General features: G+C 33.1%; 1 protein-coding gene across 2 annotated transcripts; it reads right to left on the bottom strand.

Moving 5' to 3' along the window:
• Positions 1-3584: 3584 nt before the first annotated feature.
• Positions 3585-18571, bottom strand: LOC111715825 (glycoprotein-N-acetylgalactosamine 3-beta-galactosyltransferase 1). Of its 2 annotated transcripts, none has more exons than XM_023491207.1 (10): positions 18487-18557; positions 18373-18418; positions 18171-18268; positions 16098-16179; positions 11166-11219; positions 10566-10620; positions 7018-7065; positions 6651-6722; positions 5092-5158; positions 3585-3722 (listed from the first exon to the last, which is right to left on the bottom strand). In XM_023491207.1, exons 2-10 carry the CDS (start codon positions 18414-18416, stop codon positions 3619-3621), a joined length of 624 nt encoding a protein of 207 aa, XP_023346975.1. In that variant the 5' UTR covers positions 18417-18418; positions 18487-18557; the 3' UTR covers positions 3585-3618. The 2 variants fall into 2 exon arrangements, with proteins under 2 accessions (XP_023346975.1, XP_023346974.1); XM_023491206.1 differs by having other exon boundaries at positions 3590-3722; positions 18373-18426; positions 18487-18571.

Raw genomic sequence — 18571 nt, 5'->3', positions numbered from 1 at the left:
ATCTATCTATCCTGATACTATTTTTTTCTGGAAATGCAAGTACCAAATCAAAATAGTAAGAATGGTGAAAACTGGCATTTTTAGCTTAGTACTCGACAAACACATGAAGGTTTTAAGGGTACCGTTGTAAATCGGACATTACCTCCGTTGCATGAAACGGCACTTGAAATTAGGCTTTTAGGCCCTTTAAGCCTGTATTTTTAAATACTGAAAACTCCATGATATTCAAGTTTTAAATGAAAGAGAAATTTAAATTAAAAGCTTTATCAATGTCTCATGAATTTTGTAAAAAAAAAAATTTTGGGGGGGGGGTCTTTAATCCTACTCAATATATACTTAATAAATTTGTTATTTACATGTTTATCAGTATTTTAGAAATATTATTGTTGAATTTAATATCTAAGGTTTCCAGTCATAATTCCGTTACATGTAATTACGCGTAATTACACATAACACTTTCTTTCACTTATGGAGGAGCATTACGCGAAATTACGAGCTAATTATGTATATGAAGGAAAGTCTAGTTTTGCTTAATTATGGCGTAATTACGCGAAATGAGGTAATATGAAACCATTCTGTAATTAGTAAAGTACATATTAATTCACAGAAATGAATAAACATGGAAAATATGTGTAAAGATATGTGTGATACAACCATGTCCAATCTGATTAGATAATTTAAATACTTTCAAATTTAATTGAAATTCGTTTATGGTGATGGACCAAACCTGTATAGAGTAAAAAAGTAGATGTTAGCTCCACTTTTTATTGAAAATATTTTTCGGTCTAGGTTGACCATTGTTAGTCTAACAAGGAGTATGAAATAGCCAAGAGATACAACTGAAAAGGCCCGCCTTACCATATGATTATGCATGCTTTGCAGACGGGTACTCCATTTGTATGAAAGAAATATTCAGAATAAGTTATTGTATGCGCGCAGTAATTGTACATCAGACAAATATTTCTCCTTAGATATACCCCTCCTTAGACAAGCCGCCCCCCCCCCTGATTTACATAAAAGTTCGGTTTAATTAGATCGACCTCCACCACCACTTTAAACTCTATACATATTAACTAGTTTTTTATCTTCATTCGACAGAAACAATCTCAAGGAATACTAATTTTCTTAAAATATTTTTAAAAAGTGAATATTTGCAAATTATCTTTTTTCCATAACATGATCTGAGTTCGTTTCCCTTTTGTCCATTTGACAGCCCATTTAAATTCTTTTTTAAATAGTCTTTTTTGTTTGTTTATTCTTTTATGGTTTTTAACATCGATGGTTTTTATATCGTGCGAACTAGCCGGCTTACCAGACCGAAATATATTTTCAATAAAATGTGGCACTAACATCTACTTTTTTTCTCTACAGAGGTTTGGTTCATCACAATCACCGAATTTTAATTCAATTTGAAAGTATTTAAATTATTCAANACAATTTCAGCCCGCTTTTCTTCTTTGTTCTCCGATAACGGAGTATAAACGTTTATCAATTGTGAACCATTTCAAAGTTAAACAAAAACATTTCTATTTAAAGAATTAGTGACTTTCATCAACATTTAATTGTCAATCTTTTCAGAAGTTTTAATGTATAAAAAGCGTCTTCGGACTTTTCGACAGATAGTCCCACGAATAGGAAAATAGATCGTAAGAATCTTTTCATTATAAATTTGTAAACCCTGTAATAATTATTTATCATTATTCATTTCATTTTTTTTAGGAAATACAGAGTTTTCTGCATTATCGATTTTGATTTGAGGGTTATTCCTTGTCTATCTGTTCATCGTCAGAATCTTGTTCCTTAGAGACAACAAAAGTACATATTAATTCTCAGAATTAATCATAGCGGGACAGTATGTGTAAGGATATGCCTGCTACAACCAGGTCAAAAATATTTTGACGATTTTATTGACATCTTTTTCAAACAAGGAAGGTAAACTTGAGAAAGTAGGTTGAAATATCAGTGGCGTAAAATAGTTATTGGGGTTATATACCCCCCCCCCCTAGAATCCTAGGGCCCCTAGAATTTGTTTTTAAAAAAGGTTGATTTTAAAATTGAATATCTTTAAAATTTGCACGAAAATAATTCAAATGTGCAGATACTTTGAATTATTTTGGTGAAATATTCTAAGTTTGAAATATCAAAGGTTTACACCACTCGGTACAAAGATTTAGGGATTAGAATATTTGAGTTTGTGGCAAAAACTCAGTTCCAAATCTAAAGAACATCTTGGCAAACTTCTGACTGATTATCATATTTGATAACCTGTTTATCTTCTTTAAATCTAAAATAAAATAAGATTATAAATGTTGGTTAGAATGATTAATCATATATTCAATAACTTCAGGAGAAAACGTAACATTATCTCTCTTTTTTCAATGTAGNAATTACGCGAAATTACGCCGTAATTTCACGAAATGAATATTTCCCCTATTACATGTAATCCTGCGAAATTACACGAAATGAAAATTATTACACGTAACTGCACGTAATTACGCGTAAGAGAATTATCTATTACGTTGGAAACCCTAACTTAGAATGCATTCTTGAAAATAAGAACACGTTAACAATTTTAACTGTTCTTTTCAAGCAATTCCCGTTCCATTCCGCTCTGGTCATACAAATCGTTCTAATATTTTTAAAAACGCGTTCTAAGCGTTCGTTTTTTTCAGAATAATGGGATCATTCTTGATCGTTCCATTCGTTCTTAGGAAAGAACGATTGTTCCACCAGGAACGCGCCCAGCACTATTTTACACATATTTTCCCGCTATATTATCTCTGAGAATTAATATGTACTTTACTAATTAGTAATTACAAAATTGTTTTGTATTACGCTTTAATTAAGCAAAACCAGACTTTCATATTTGTAATTTGCACGTAATTTTGTGTAATGCTCCAAAGTAAGTGAAAGAAAGTTTTACACATAATTACGCAAAATTACATGTACCCTAATTATGACTGGAAACCCTAAAAAATACGGAATTAAAGTTTACAATTAAATAAAAACTTTTTTCTGTTCATTCCTCTGAGATCAGTCATAACACCTCTGATGTATTTGGATTCTCGTACTTAAGGTAAACTTCAATTACAAGGTCCCAAACCTTCTCTATAGTAAGCTAACTTTTAAATGGTTAGAGTTCATGTCCAGGAAGGTTCAAATCTTCTCCTGTTGGCTGGTTTGTATGGAGGTTTTGCTAATAAGGCGTAATTATTGCAACATTTCACACAATCACTTTTGTAGAAATTATGTGAAATTACAGTGTAATTTTGCGAAATCAAAGTTTCAGTAATTACAGGTGAATACTACAAAATTTCATGAAATAAGGTTGTAGAAATTATGTGAAATTACGCTTTAATTTCGTGAAATTGAAGTTTCGCCAATTTCTCGAAATCCTGCAAAATTACACAAATGAAAATTATTTCACTTAATTGCACATAATTTCGCATAAGTAGTACGATGGAAACCCTTTTTAAATCTACTCTCAAAAGTGGTTTCCAACCTCCTGAGGCTGCTTATGTGGAAGGGGCCGTGATTTCTAACCCTACATTTTTTCAGGCTAGTGACAGCCGTGTTGAACTACCGGTCACGTCTTTTAAAATCTTTGATTAGTATTTTCTACCTGGAAAGAAGATATCCTGCCCCTCCGCTCACTGTTCCCCCTGGTACTATTTTATTATAGTGAGCACCGAACAAGGTTGGGATATCAGGGTCATATAGAGCTAAAACATCAATTAATACAATTTTTACCATGACACCCAGAAACCCATGGTATAGGGATACAACCACACTGCTCAACTGCTTGTATTACTTAAGTACAACAGTTGTCTTCCTTTTCCACAGTTTTATGGGTCCCACACTATGAATTTCATTGAATTACTATAACCAGGAATTTTTATTCAAAAAGGTAGTGAAAAACAAAGCATATAACAACTAAGTTTAATTGCAGCTAAGTTTGATTGCAACTAAGTTTGATCGGAACTAAGTTTGATTGGAACTAAGTTTAATTGGAACTAAGTTTGATTGCAACAAAGTTTAATTACAACTAAGTTTGATTGCACCAAACCTCTATTGCAACTAAGTTTAATTACAACTAAATTTGATTGCAATTAAGTTTGGTTGCAACTAACTTTGATTACAACTAAGTTTGATTGGAACTAAATTTGATTGGAACTAAGTTTGATTGCAACAAAGTTTAATTACAACTAAGTTTGATTTCAACAAAGCTCTATTGCAACTAAGTTTAATTACAACTAAATTTGATTGCAATTAAGTTTGGTTGCAACTAACTTTGAATACAACTAAGTTTGATTGGAGCTAAATTTGATTGGAACTAAGTTTGATTGCAACAAAGTTTAATTACAACTAAGTTTGATTTCAACAAAACTCTATTGCAACTAAGTTTATTTACAACTAAGTTTGATTGCAACAAAGCTCTATTACAACTAAGTTTAATTACAACTAAGTTTGATTACAACAAAACTCTATTGCAACTAAGTTTAATTACAAATAAGTTTGATTTTAAGAAAGCTCTATTGCAACTAAGTTTATTTACACCTAAGTTTGATTGCAACAAAGCTCTATTGCAACTAAGCTTAATTACAACTAAGTTTGATTGCAACTAAGTTTGATTGCAACTCAGTTAAATCACACATAAGTTTGATTACAACTAAGTTTGATTGCAACTAAATTTGATTGCAAATAACTTTTATTGAAATTCAGCATGATTACAACTAAGTTTTATCAAAACTAAGTTTGATAACAACTAAATTTGATTGCAACTAAGCTCGATTGCAACTAAGTTTTATACCAACTAAGTTTGGTTGCAACTAACTTTGATTACAACTATGTTTGATTGTAACTAAGTTTGATTGCCGCAAAGTTTAATAACAACTAGTTTGATTGCAACAAAGCTCTACTGCAACTAAGTTTAATTACAACTAAGTATGATTGCAACTAAGTTTGATTGCAACTAAGTTTAATTATAGTTAAGTTTGAATGCAACTAAGTTTCATTACAACTAAGTTTGATTGCAACTTAGTTTGATTGCAACTAAGTTTGATAAAATAGTGATTTTTATCATAAAGTTACCAAGCATTGCATGAAGATTTTCCATTATTACATAAGTATCATCATCCGCCTTCAGAATCCAATCAATCTTAGAAATTATTAGAAATACAAAGCTTTCACAAAAAAGTGTTTTAGATATTCTAAAAAATTTGATTAAGGTAACTTATGATCCAGACACTAATATAAAGTTGCTCCAGTTTTCAGGAATTGGTAGACTTTAAAGTGGCACACCCCTTCGACCTTTGATTTTACCTTACTAGCTCAAGTATACTTTTTTGTAGACATATAATTGTATATTTGTTAACTATAATGCACTTTTTAGCTTTAGTTTTCAGAAGTAATTTGCAAAATTCGTATAAATTTTGTCGTGGGAGCTTGCAACCTTTGGATTATTGTAAGGGAGACCTAAAACTTTTAAATTTAAAAGCTATAATCTATGTTATAAATTTGTAGATATTAAATAAATCATCTTTTGAATTTATTTTTAACAAAAATATATTTGTAAAAATCCAGATTTTTTGAGGGACACTCTGCTCAATTGTAATTTTCTATTCTAAGCAGGAATGCCTGACTCGACAATGAGCTGATTAGACTTGAAGGTTAAGTCATGGCTGAACCAGCATTCAACACATATTCATAGTGTATTTTCTTTCGGGTTAAATGGAGAGAAAAGGGGGGGGAGTCTGCAGCCCCATCTTTAATGGTGCCATACCAATAATTTCTCTTCCTTTACTTTTATACATGTTTGATGAAAAAAAATTTGATTTCTCTACCTAACTTTTAAGTTTCTGTCCGTCAACATATGTTCAACTATGACTATGAGCCAGCCAATTACAATAAAGAATCTTTTAAATGGACCAATGACAGCACAGCTTGGTGGCACCGGGCACCAGGGCTCTTTTGCTCTATTGCATATTTTTTCACTAAATTTTCTTTTTTTTCGTATAATTTTTGAATTTTTCACAAAATTTCAAAATAATTTTACGCAAAATTTTGCATTATTATTTTGCAAAACTTTTGCCTTCTCTCTTTTGCGAAAAATTCGCATTTTTTCACACAAGATCAAAGTGAAATTTCACAAAAAGCTAAATTTTTAAGTTTCTGAAAGAGCAAACAAAACGCAAAAATTTTCGCGAAAAAACTTTTTTCATCCGAAAAATGCGAAATTTCATGAAACGATTTTTCCTTTCCGCTGAAAAGGGGGGGAGGTGAAGGAGTTGGAAGATTGGAAAACATCAGGAAGGGAGGGTATCCAGGAACTCCCACAGCATATAAAATGGGAAGTTGTTGGCTTTGTGGCTCAGAATGTGGCAGGCATTTTCGAAAGTAGTCAGTTCTTCATAGTCAGCTGAGTATCGGAGCCGGTAAAAAACCGGCATCTAAGTGCATGGTTAAAAACCTTTCTATTTTTCTTGTTTTTGACCAGATGTACTGCTTGTTTTTGGCCAGATGTACTGCTTGTTTGAAAGGTGTTAAGCCGACATGTTTTAATTTTGCACAGGGGCTTATGTTAAACCACAGTGGACTAGGGTCAATTTGAATTCCAACTCTTTAATATATGATAAAAAATATAAATATACCTGATCTATATGATGTTTATAAGCAAACTTAAATCCAAACTTTGTTTTAGACCATAGGTTAGCGTAGGTCTCCTAGACACAAATATAATTGGTATTTGACCTACAGTGTTCTACTGAGCATGATATTTGACTTACAGTTTTGAATTTTGTATTGTGGTTTCATGCAAATTGCAATACAGTGGCTTAAAACCATGAAAAAGGCTTGTGGATTCTTTAAATTAAGCATTTTCCATTTTAAAGCAAGAAAAAAGGACAATTTCTTCAACATTATTAGATTAAAGTTTAAAAAATGTGTAAAATAATTTAAACAAATTTTCAACGAGGGTTCCTTAAAAGATACTGTTTACAAAAATGACGCTTATTATACCTTAGCTGGATTATGAAGGACTGGTAAACCAAAATCTCCCAGGTCTGACTTGAAATTTTTTTTTTTGTAAAACAATATCTATTAGCTTCAGACTAATCACAAAATAGTTTTATGGGTCACTAAAATTGTTATTTAGAGTACAGGGGACTTAGGAAATTATGGTATAGGATGTTAGATTTCAGTTATTTAAAAGTAGTCCATTGAACACTACAACACAACACTGTTCTAAGAGGAGGAAGGCAAACCACAACAATTCCTAATCTTAGCCACATTCTTTTATTGTCCGAGCCACCTCAAAATACTTGACATTTCAAAAATATTATTTTTAGGTCTACATCCTTCAAGATGAGAATATTTTTTGAAAATCTGGCCATGTTAGGCCTTTAGGGCTTAAAACATGGTTAGACTAAAGCTTTCCAATTATTTTATAATGTTGGATTCTTTAGATCCATGAGAATGATGTCAAACTTTATTCAGGCTAAAACTTAAACCTTTTCTGCCTCCAAAATGGTTAACTTTATAATTAAAATGTATATCAAAGTATTTACTTGAACATGGTCTATAATCTTTTCATTTCAACCCATATAAAAAATCATGGATTTCTCAAATACTTACAAAACAGGCAAATTTTTGTTCTCCTACCAAGATCACTATTGCCTGTCACACTATTATATCCAACTGAAAATAATGTTTAATTTAAATTATCTAAATCATTTACTACAATCAATTCGCCACAACTCTATGAATTCAAACAGTATTTAAATCATTAAAGAAATGGGGGTGAAAATGAAGTGAAAGATTAGAATTAGTTGTTTTGATTGAATTTCACAATAATTTTCAGCAATCTATGCGAAAAAGGTTTACTGCAGACGGATGAATATGGTTTTGGGAGCATATACATTTTTTCACAAATTTAAAATATGTAAGAGAAAATTCAATATTTCATTTATTCCCTAACATGAACAGATTTTTTAAACATGTTCTTATCTTCAAGGATTGGACACTTGAAAAATTATTTTTAAAAGGACAAAGATTTTGAGGTGGCTCAGATAAAAAATGAGGAGAATGTGGCTCAGACTAGGAATTGCTGTGGTTGGCCTTCTGCCTCTCCTGTTCTAAAGACTGATCTTTAAAACTATTTTGTGTATAACAATATCCTGCAAATACTGCAGGTTTGTTAAATGTCATATTCCTATTCCTATTCCTATTCCTATTTATAAACGAATGAATTTATAAATCATAATTTTAGAACTTTGTGATCCACAGATCCATGCATAGCTTTTAAAAATTGATCATTATCCACAAGGTTTTCCATCAGAGTACTGTAAATCACTGCAATACACACCAAAAGCTGAGTTGAGGGTGTGATATATATTTATTATGCAACAAAACTTGTAAAATTAGAGTCTCCTAAACCGGTCTCATCTAGCCTTGACAATTAGTAATTAAATTACAGTTGTGATCATAAAATAATGGACGGAAGGTTTGATGGCCACAAACTCAAAGTTGCTAATAAATGAATTTATTTTTAACCTACAAAATACAGTTTTAATACAAATAAAATATTGGTATAAAATTCATTTTAATAATTAATTGGGTAAATTACTAATTGAATTTGTCACTGGTAATTAAGGAGTAATTTTAGATTGGAGGATGTGATTGGATCAGTCTAAACATTTGGATGTTACTTCTGAAAATAAATATCAAGTAGAATTGCTATGGATTGCAGAATTATTCATGGATTGTAGGATTTAAGTATTCTATATCTATCCAGGTGATGGTGTTGGAAGGGACAGGCCGCTCTATACCAGATGATTCTGGGTCAGGTTACTTTGGTATGGAACCACTCAATGTGGTTCGTGTTCCACTTCAGTGGGGAAGAAGAGGTGGTTGTCTTCACCCAGGAGGATGGAGATCTGGCTGGTGTGGTACAAGGTTTATGTCCTTGTGAATGACCCTCACCCTGGAAGAGGTCCCTCGGGATTGCATGGAGGGTGGAAGAATTTGGAAGGCTGATTTGGAGATCAGATGGCCATTGTTGTACTGGATCCCTAGAGAGAAATCTCCCATGGGTATGTTCTACCAAGGGAATGATCTGTCAGAGCCCACCTTGGATGTAGAGATGTGGGGGTCTGGTTGCTGTGCATGCAGGCACACCTTGGAGTTCCTATTGTGGAAGAATAATTTGCATCTGAAGGCTGGGTTTTGAGTATGGGAACAGCCAGGGCAAACATGGTTGTTGGAAATGAATTTGAGGATTTCAAGAGAACTAAATTTGGCAACCCTGCACTGGAGGTTGAGGGTATAGTGATCAGATTGGAATTCCTTGACAGTGCATAGGGTGCAGGGACGTCTGGGACACTCAGGCAAACAACCAGAGGAATGAAGTGTAGGTTTGGTCTTAGCACTGAGAGGTCATAAAGAACTGGTTTGACCCCTATACTTGCAAGGGGGTTATCGAGTTTGCAAAGGTTGTTTACAAACTGTGTAAGGAATAAGAATGTTGCCAGTGGTCAGACATTTGCTGTGCATTGATCACGAAACTCTTTAATTGGTCATTCAAAGACAACCTCACTTCCATAGGTAGACTTCTTATGATATTCATGACCAGTTGTTGAGGTAGGGTGATGCTGTGGAGGTGATCCACGTTGTGAAACTGCTGGATGATCTTTATGTTGGAAAGTAGAGTTCAGCAATTTCTTGATAGAATTCATAAAGGGAAGGAGTCCAAATTTTGGTTGAGGTCTCTGCCAATGCTCTTAAATTTTTCAATTAACCTGGATTTGAAGTTGATCTAGTTTGTTGTTGTTGAGGGGTCCCCTCTTGTTAAATAGGATGGCTTGGAGTGTGAAGACAGGACCATCTATGCTCTTCTAGTCAAGGAGAATCCAGACAGGATGGAGGAAAGCCAGGGAGAGAAATTTTGGATATCATGGTATTTTCACATTAACAAATTTGAGGAGCTAGAAAAACGACATTATTCTCCATACTATTGATTGTAAACAAGTAATGTTCCTCTTCAAATTGAGGGTTACATGAAATTAAGGCTCCAACCTCTTTAAATCATGTTTTTTTTTGACTGAGACTAAACTCATGACCAAACAGTAATTATAATTTTGAAGAGAATAGGAATATGGGGAATTCCCCAGATTTCCAGGCATTTGGGGAATTTCCCAGATTTCAGATATTTGGGGAATTTCCAAAATTTCCAAAATTTTTATAGAAATTGGAGGGCGGTATATTTTTAAGATTTTGTAAATTTCTCAAATGACTAGATTAGAATTTATGGAATCTGAGGATTTTCCCAATTACCCACGCCTTTGATAAATTTCCCAAATACCCAGGCATTTGGGAAATTCCCAGATTCCTTAGGCATTTGGGGACTTCCTCAAATTCCCAGGCATTTTGGAAATTTCCAGTTTTGAAATCTCCAGTTTTGACAATTCTTTAAATTGATGTCACTCCCTCAGGAAACTGGACTTGATATCATTTCTAAATTTTGCTTATCAGGCAACAACTTAGAGACATCACATTATTTACTTACATACCTTTGTGCTTAAAAAGTACAAAAAAGTGCATCGACTTCCCCATGTATCATATACTCTAAATCAAAAACAGTGAATAAGTGTGATATTTGTTGATATTTCTTTTAAACACAAAATGTCAAATATCTGAGTACAGTGAGACCCATAAAACTGTGGAATAGGAAGACAACATTTAAGCAATGTTATGTGTTTATAATTGATGCCAGCTTTAAAAGCATATAGTTTTACAAGCAGCATGCAAATCAACCTTTTGAATGAAATGGGTTTATCTTAACAATGGGCTGTACTTTATGTTCATATGATCATTATTCAAATTAAATCATACTTGATTCTAACAGCTGTTTTCTATTCCATACTTTTATCGGGTTTGCTGTTTTGATACAGGGCTTAAAAATAATCATTTTAACAAAAATTCTTGTTGAAAAAAAGTAACCAATATTTTAATGCTTTCTGGAATAATTTATCACAGGTAACATTGTTGCACATAACAGTTAACATTGTTGCACATAACAGTTAACATTTTATCAATTAACAGTTAACATTGTATCAGTTTACAGTTAAGATTGCATCAGTTAAAAATTAGCATTTTATCAGATAACTTACGCTTGTGCTTTTGTGCTTAATGTAGCTGGCCTGGTTAGAATGAGACAAAGCAATCTGTTAAAATAAAGACATTTTATAACAAGTCTTTCTTCTTTAAACAACAATAAATATGTTTTTGTCTGCTTTGGTTAATTTCTGACAGTTTTTTAAAAACTAAATTTTCTAAATGCAAAGTTTTACAATTTTGACATTTAACATGGGGCCATGTAGGGTTTTCAGTAAAAGCAAATTTTCATGGAAAAATGCACAAGAGTGTCAGGATCCTTTTGCAAGAGTAACAGCAATACTAGAGAAACCCAAGCACACAGATGTAATTCAGATAAGTAAGGATTACCTTGATGCAAAGGTGATGCAGATGAGGACAACTATGAGAAAATGGTTAGATTTGAAACTGCTCTTAAGAAAAGAATCCTGTATTTTATAAAGAAAGCTCTGAAATATTCCGGAAAATCCAAAAGAAGTGTTTACCTGGTGTGAGAAATTGGAAGATCATATGTCCAATCAGTGGCAAACAATCCCAAACGTTATTGTTGTGTATAAAGGGAGAGACTAGACAAGAGTACCGTTGCAGCCTACAGGAGAGAAACTAGCATTCAATACATTTGGAACAGGAGAGTTCTTTTCTGAATTATTGAAGAAATTCTCCCAGGAAAGAGATAAAGAAGGTAGGAATACAACAACAAAAGACAGACAAGAATTGAAAATCCACAAAACAAGTTATGACTATGGATACAAGCATATGCTCCAGCCAAGTAAACACTGTCAGAGTCCAAAACTTTAATGATTTTGGGGTTGTACCATGTCCAATTGTGGAGAGCATGTCTACAGTTTAAGCCTAAGGTACTGCAAAATGAGAACAAGATTAAGGAAGTGCTAGATTATCAGCTGTATAACCTAAGAATAATAAATACCTAGATCTTCAGCAGCTTCTCATGACATAGCTGGGTTGACAAGCTCATTTAATTTAGAATCAGAGAATAGAAACATGAAAACGAATTAAATGTGGAGAACAGGGCAAGTTCCTATGGAGGTAAATGCAATGTCTGGCTTAGTAATCTGATGAATCATATAGAGAGGAAAGTTATGGAGATTTCTATTTAATGCAGCCTGAAAAAGTTGTTTCTTCTCCAAAGGTACATGTCATATGAAGCGAGACTTAATGAAGTTTGCAGAAGGGGGTAAAAACTGCCACCTATTAGTGATGAGTGAACAGAGAACGTTAAGCCTCAGAGCAAGTTAGAAGAGAAAGTGATTAGTTGGGAGGAAAAGTATAATAATAACAAACTTGAAAAGTATGGAAAAGTAAAAGGAAAAACTTTATATGTGAAATAATCAAGCATGAGACTGATGGTTTAGCATTGGTTGATACTGGGAATTTAGTGACTAGTACTTTAGTTTCTATAGAATTCTGGGAAGCAGTAGATGTAAAAATGTCAGGAATAAGCAACTTATGGGTAGGTACAGCAGAAACAGTATGATAAGGACTTAAAAATGTTTGGGATAGGAGAAAAGTTCAAATTCTAACACTACAGACTAGATCAAGTATACAAAGTTGAACCTATAGTGATAGAAGGTTTTAATCATGCAATTAATTTTGGATTAGAATTCTTAAAACAAAACAAAGTGAATTCTGCAAGTGTGAAACAAGAAGTAAAATTAATAACTAGAAAAGGAAGTAAAGAAAAATTCAGGATACGTAGTGCCAAAGGTGTATTGATTTCTTTAGAATGACCGGTTTCAAACTATCTCTCTATATAAACTGTGTTTTCTTTAATTCTTTATTCAGATGGTGTTACTTGGTAGAAGAGAGTTTGGATGTTTAACTGAAATAGATTGAAGTATTATAGCAACAATATAACATTGATAAGAACAATTTTTATAATGATTTCATATAATTACTTACACGAATGTCATCTATTAAGAAAGAAATCAAAGTAAGTTTACATCAGCGTCCATGGTTGGTTTAGGCCTTACTGAAGCTTTACTCAGGATCCAGGCATACATATGAGCGTGCGTGTAGCAATTTGAAATGTACATATTCTATATAATAAAATGGGAGTAGATCAAATGCCTAATTTCTAAACAAAAGGAACCCTATTTCCCATGTGAAAGAAGACAGACTGGAAAGAAGTGCATGCAAGTAATCCCTTCTAGTTGGAAAGCAGACCCCAGAGAAAGTGTTCATTCCTGCAGGAACTGCAAAACTAGTAAAAGTCAGAAAAGAAGGAGAATGGAGGGGAGAGGTTTTTGTAGAATCCATTCTACCGGAAGAACAAAACACAGAAAGAAAATTAGTGCTTCCAGAAACTATCTATAATTTGAGTCAATGAACCAGTTATCTTAGTGAAAAACCACACCAAAGTAAAAGTAGAAATATGTCCACATCAGAGATTAGGGACAATTTACAGGTTGGAGAATGATAAAAGGTCCTGGCTTAAAGAAGAGTTAAGAGGAAGTCATGAACCATAAATAGAAGAAGGAAGATGATGAGAAACATTATCAAGAAATTTTAATTCAATACAAAGATTTATTTCTCAAAAGCTTCAAGATAGATGAGAACAGGATATTAAACAAAAAGCAAAGATGAAAAATTGAAAGAGGAAGTGAATAAAAATGTTAATAATTTTTTGGGGAAACACGGAGCATCCAAGAAAGGTAGTACAAGCTCATACTAAAGCAGGAATCAAGATACAGCCAAAGACCAAGATTTTTCAGTTGGAAGTGGAGTACTTAGGACATAAAGTGAGTAAAGATGGAGTGCAAATGTTGGATGATTATATCAAGGACGTACAAAAATAGCCACAACCAACTTGTTGTAAAGAGATTACTTGGATTCAAAGGATATTAAAGGATTTCATTATGAGTTACTCAGCAGGAAAGATCCAGGCATATCCGGACTTTGACTCCAGCAGGCCTTTTATACTCACCACAGAGTAGTCTGCTTTGAATATTGCTGGTATACTGTCACAAAAACAAGCTGGAGTAGAGTGTTTTATTGGTTGCTCGGGTAGCAAGTGAAACAAATATGAGAAACATTATCCATCTTTAAAAGGAGAACAATTGATTAAAAGAAGCGTTCCAGATCTGCCATGAAGATGACGATGTGATATCTGCCTGACCAAAGAAGTATCAAAGCCATGATGGGACCTCATATGCCAAGTACAGTATAAAAATAAAAGGAGAAAAAGTCTTTATCTGGTTTCATTATACCAACCAGTAAGAAAGAATAGATATTTGTTGACAGTGCAAGATGGATTCACAAGATTTGCCAGTGCTAATCCAATTTGTAACAAGGAAGCTAGTGTAGTGGCAAGAGTTCTTATTCGAGAACATTTCAGCGTATTCAGTTTACTAAACCAGATAGACTTCAACACCGGTGGAGAGTTAGTCAACCAGTGTGGAAAGACTTATTTAAAGTTGAAGATATTGCATACTAAGACAACACCATACAATTCATGTCTTAGAACTATAGTGGGTATTCTGAGAGCAATGGGAAGAGTGATGCAGGATGAATGGAATCTGGGTGTGAAGGCCTACAACACCACCTTGCAGACCCCATTCTTTACCATGTTTTGATGGGAAGCTACACTTCCTGTTAATTGGATATGTTCTGTAAATAAAGCTGACAAATGCTCAAATCTTCAAATAGATTGTGTCCCAGTTCAAGGTTGGGAAATGGGTCTGGGTTTTTTATCTGAAGATTGTACCTGGAAGTTGTGACAGGTTAAGATCATATTGGGCTGGACTGTACCAGATTATAAGAAAAATATCTCCAGCATTAGAAGAAGTAATGACAGTGTACAGACTGGTCCGCATAGATTTATTCAAAGAATTCAGAGGAGATAATGGAGTTCATGGATTTATCACATCCATTCTGCACTATTGCAAACAGATGAGTTGAGAAAAGTTCCAAATCTCATGCTAACCCCAGCAGTTAATCCCATTCCAGAAAACCAAGCAGAACTTGATAATGGAATTATTGAGAACTATACAACTAGAGTAGTAAAAGCACCCCCTTTCCCCCTATCAGTCTGGAAGATGATGAAGTAGATATGGAAAGATCGAATAAGTTCATGGAAAACCCAAGACGTAGATGGAGTTGAGTAGTCAATCAGTAACAAATGTTCAGATATCATTCTAGAACCAGACATCAACATGGATAGATCAGATATTACCAGAACACAGAAACAACAGAGAAATCAGCAACAAGGAGAGTCCAAGTGGAGACATAGGAAAGGGATGAAAGCATTCAAATAGAGGTTCCATTTGTATCCTATAATGTCAATAATGAAATGTGCCCATTGGTAAATTTGTAAATCATTATTGTCATTAACCCATTCAATATGCGTAGATATTTTTAACTCTGTCATAATCATAAGGTAATTAATTCATTTACTACATTATACATTATATATACAACATTGCATAAATTGTAATTATGCTGTAAAAGACCCAATTCATATCTAACCTGAAGAAATATACCAGTTGATATGGAAACTCAGTACTGTTTACTGCCAGAGAGTAATTGTTCCTTGTTTTGGTAAACAAGTCTAGGATCGTGCTGTTTGATTTTCCATTGATAATTGCGAGCATCTGATTGATAATAATAGCTAAGGAGATCGCGCCCATTGCTAGTGGCGTTGATAGATCATCAGATTGTATCTGTGTGGTTCCCTGTTTTGATAAACATGGTTGAGGATTGCTTAACTGCGTTATTTATGTATATTGTAATGATATTACACTATTAAAGACCCAATTCATATCTAACCATGAAGTTTTTGGGATTGTAGCTGTGTGTTGACATTGATGGTCAAGAGAATCTTAGTTGTACCTGGATAAATACGGTTAAAGAAAGTGAAGAGAATTGTACTTGGATAGACACGTTTTGAAAAACTGTTATGGTGTAAGATTTACTACTCTTGTCTTTATTTCCTGATTGGAGATCTGTTTGGTTTAAACTGCTTAAACTCATTGCTGAGATGATATTTGTATGATGTCTGGTTCATTTCTTCTCCTAAATATAAAATCATGTTAATATTTATTTTTATTGTCTACATGTCTGTTTCTAGCTTAAGTTTACAAGGAGTAATTGACAAAATACTGCTTGATTTTTGTGTGAGAATGCACATCTCGATTAACAGTGAAATGTCAAGATTTTGCGTAAAATAACGCTAATCTTAAAAGCTTGAATTTGCTATCCACTGTGACAACTTTTAAATTTGAGGGAATTGTGTTTGGTCCTGGCAGTAATTAACGTCAATGAGCATTAACCATAGATTAATCAAAATAATAGATAGGAAACTAGATGTCGTCTTCTCAAGATTTTGGGGTTTTCGTTTACAATAACAGTATGGCAGAAACCAAAAGAAGTTATGCGCAGTCGGCCTTAGAACAGGCTCTCTCTCTGTCTTGTAATTCTATGCAGCATGTGCGTACACTCTAAGAAATTTCAAATTTTCATTTAACAAAATTTGTCGAGGCACTGGAATCAAATACACCTTAGCAGAATCATTCCTCAAATTTTGTTGAATGTATTTTCAGTCGCCTTAATTCAAAATTTGTGACATGATCTATCAACAAGTGTTTGTCCGCTTGCTGTGCCGCCCGAGCCGCGCCTTAATATAATTATCATCTCACAAAGTTTGTTTGATGTCGATTCAACCAGCGACACTGCGGTGTTTAAAAATTAGCATGTGTCAAAATTTGTCAAATGTCCCTTCAACTTACTGCGCAACTATGTAATCATTTGTTATATGATTAATTAGCTTTGAATCTTGACCCGTCAAAAGAGGTTGTTACAGGTGGCGCCACCTATTCTCTCAAAATTTGTTTTAACTAGATTCAAAGTTTGTTGATATACTTAAAAATCCGGCTGTTATGCAAAATTTCAATTTTTTAATACAATTTATTTGTTTTTAAAACCTATAAATTGGCAAAAATGCAATTGATAAAAACAAAAATTTAAACATCATAGGTTTAAAGTTTATATCACATTTTTTTTATAATACAAATACATGAAATAACAAAGTATGAATAGGCAGAAATAAAAGATCTTAATACAAAGCTTTAAAGTAACATGCAGCATAAATTTACACTTTATTACAATTCAAGCCTTAAAGGACAGGGCATCAATTGATCACCAATTTAGACAACGTATTTGATTCTTGTAGAAGTAGATTTTGCAGTCTGAATTATGGAAGATTTGGTTTTGCATTGATACTCTCTTTCAAGCAAAGCATTGAAAATTCAAGCATTAGTTTGAGAGAGTGTACAAAGGCTTAAACAAGTTTTAATTTTGTTTTTCCAGTTTCTTGGAGGTTTCCCTTTAAATCTTTTTGATATCTCCAAATTTCCAGATCGAATTGACATATGGTGCTGTCAGCTAACGGACTAAACTGTTACTAATTAGAAATTCAGCTGATTCTCCCCCTCCTAGCCAGACGTGCGAGCCGTGCCAGCCCGGCAAATGGTTCAACGTTTGCTTGATCTTACACGACAAGATTTGTTTAATCTTACACAAAACTAAAATATCGGCTAATTACAATGAAAGAAAACTGTCACATGACAAAAGAAAGATGTTATGTAACAAAGTTTAACACATGCTGAGAGAACAATGTGTAAGCTTTTAACAAGTTTTGTTAGATTGTAAATTTGGAAAATATTCAACAAAATTTGAGTAATGAAAGAAGAAATTTGAAATATGAAAGAAGAACTTTGATGCCTGATGCTAAAGACCAAAATTGCATTTTTTAGAGTGTAGCACTTTTAGGGGTCTGTCTCAGGATTACTGGTTTTGAATTAGAGTACAAAAATGACTGAAAACAATATTTCATTATACATAGCTTAATCTACATTGCAACTTTAATGTTTTGATTGGTGCATTTTATATAGATTAATGTCTACATTTTTTCCAGACACACATGCTAAATTTATATAAATGCATTGTAGAATAGAAACATAAATTTTAACAAACAAAATGAGAAAAAATCAATTTATATTTATTACCAACATTCTCGTCTTCTAAGTCCATAGTAGAATTTTGAAAAAGTGTTTTCATTGTCTGTGTAACATTTTCTGTTTTCTTCCAATGTAATAATCCTCCACTGCAAAAAAGAAATAATAGCAAAGTTTTTGTAAAGAAGATCTTCACGGATTAAAAAAAATTGTAAATAAAAATTTTCTTATTATTTTGGACTCTTACATTTACCTTTGATAATTGAACAATATCTTGGTCCCAAAATCATTTGGCATTCCTGAAAACCTTTATTAACTGGTAAAGTATAGATTTAGTCTAGATTTTATTTTTAATAAATATATTCACCAAAAAAAAGTGGTACATACACATAGACTGCAAGCTAGAAGAAAACATTTTATGTATTGATCCATCTGCAATATGAGCTATTGAT

The sequence above is a fragment of the Eurytemora carolleeae genome, unplaced genomic scaffold, assembly GCF_000591075.1.
Source record: "Eurytemora carolleeae unplaced genomic scaffold, Eaff_2.0 scaffold1877, whole genome shotgun sequence".
Taxonomy (NCBI): Eukaryota; Metazoa; Arthropoda; class Copepoda; order Calanoida; family Temoridae; genus Eurytemora; species Eurytemora carolleeae.
The sequence above is the reverse complement of the archived record's forward strand: the minus strand, read 5'-3'. Positions and strand labels throughout refer to the sequence as shown.

Coding starts and splice junctions, on each gene's coding strand:
- LOC111715825 (XM_023491206.1), bottom strand. CDS start 18,551: ATGGATCAATACATAAAATGTTTTCTTCTAGCTTGCAGTCTATGTGTA. Junction 18,427..18,486: donor GTATGTACCACTTTTTTTTG/GTGAATATATTT, acceptor CAGTTAATAAAG/GTTTTCAGGAATGCCAAATG. Junction 18,269..18,372: donor ATATTGTTCAATTATCAAAG/GTAAATGTAAGA, acceptor TCTTTTTTGCAG/TGGAGGATTATTACATTGGA.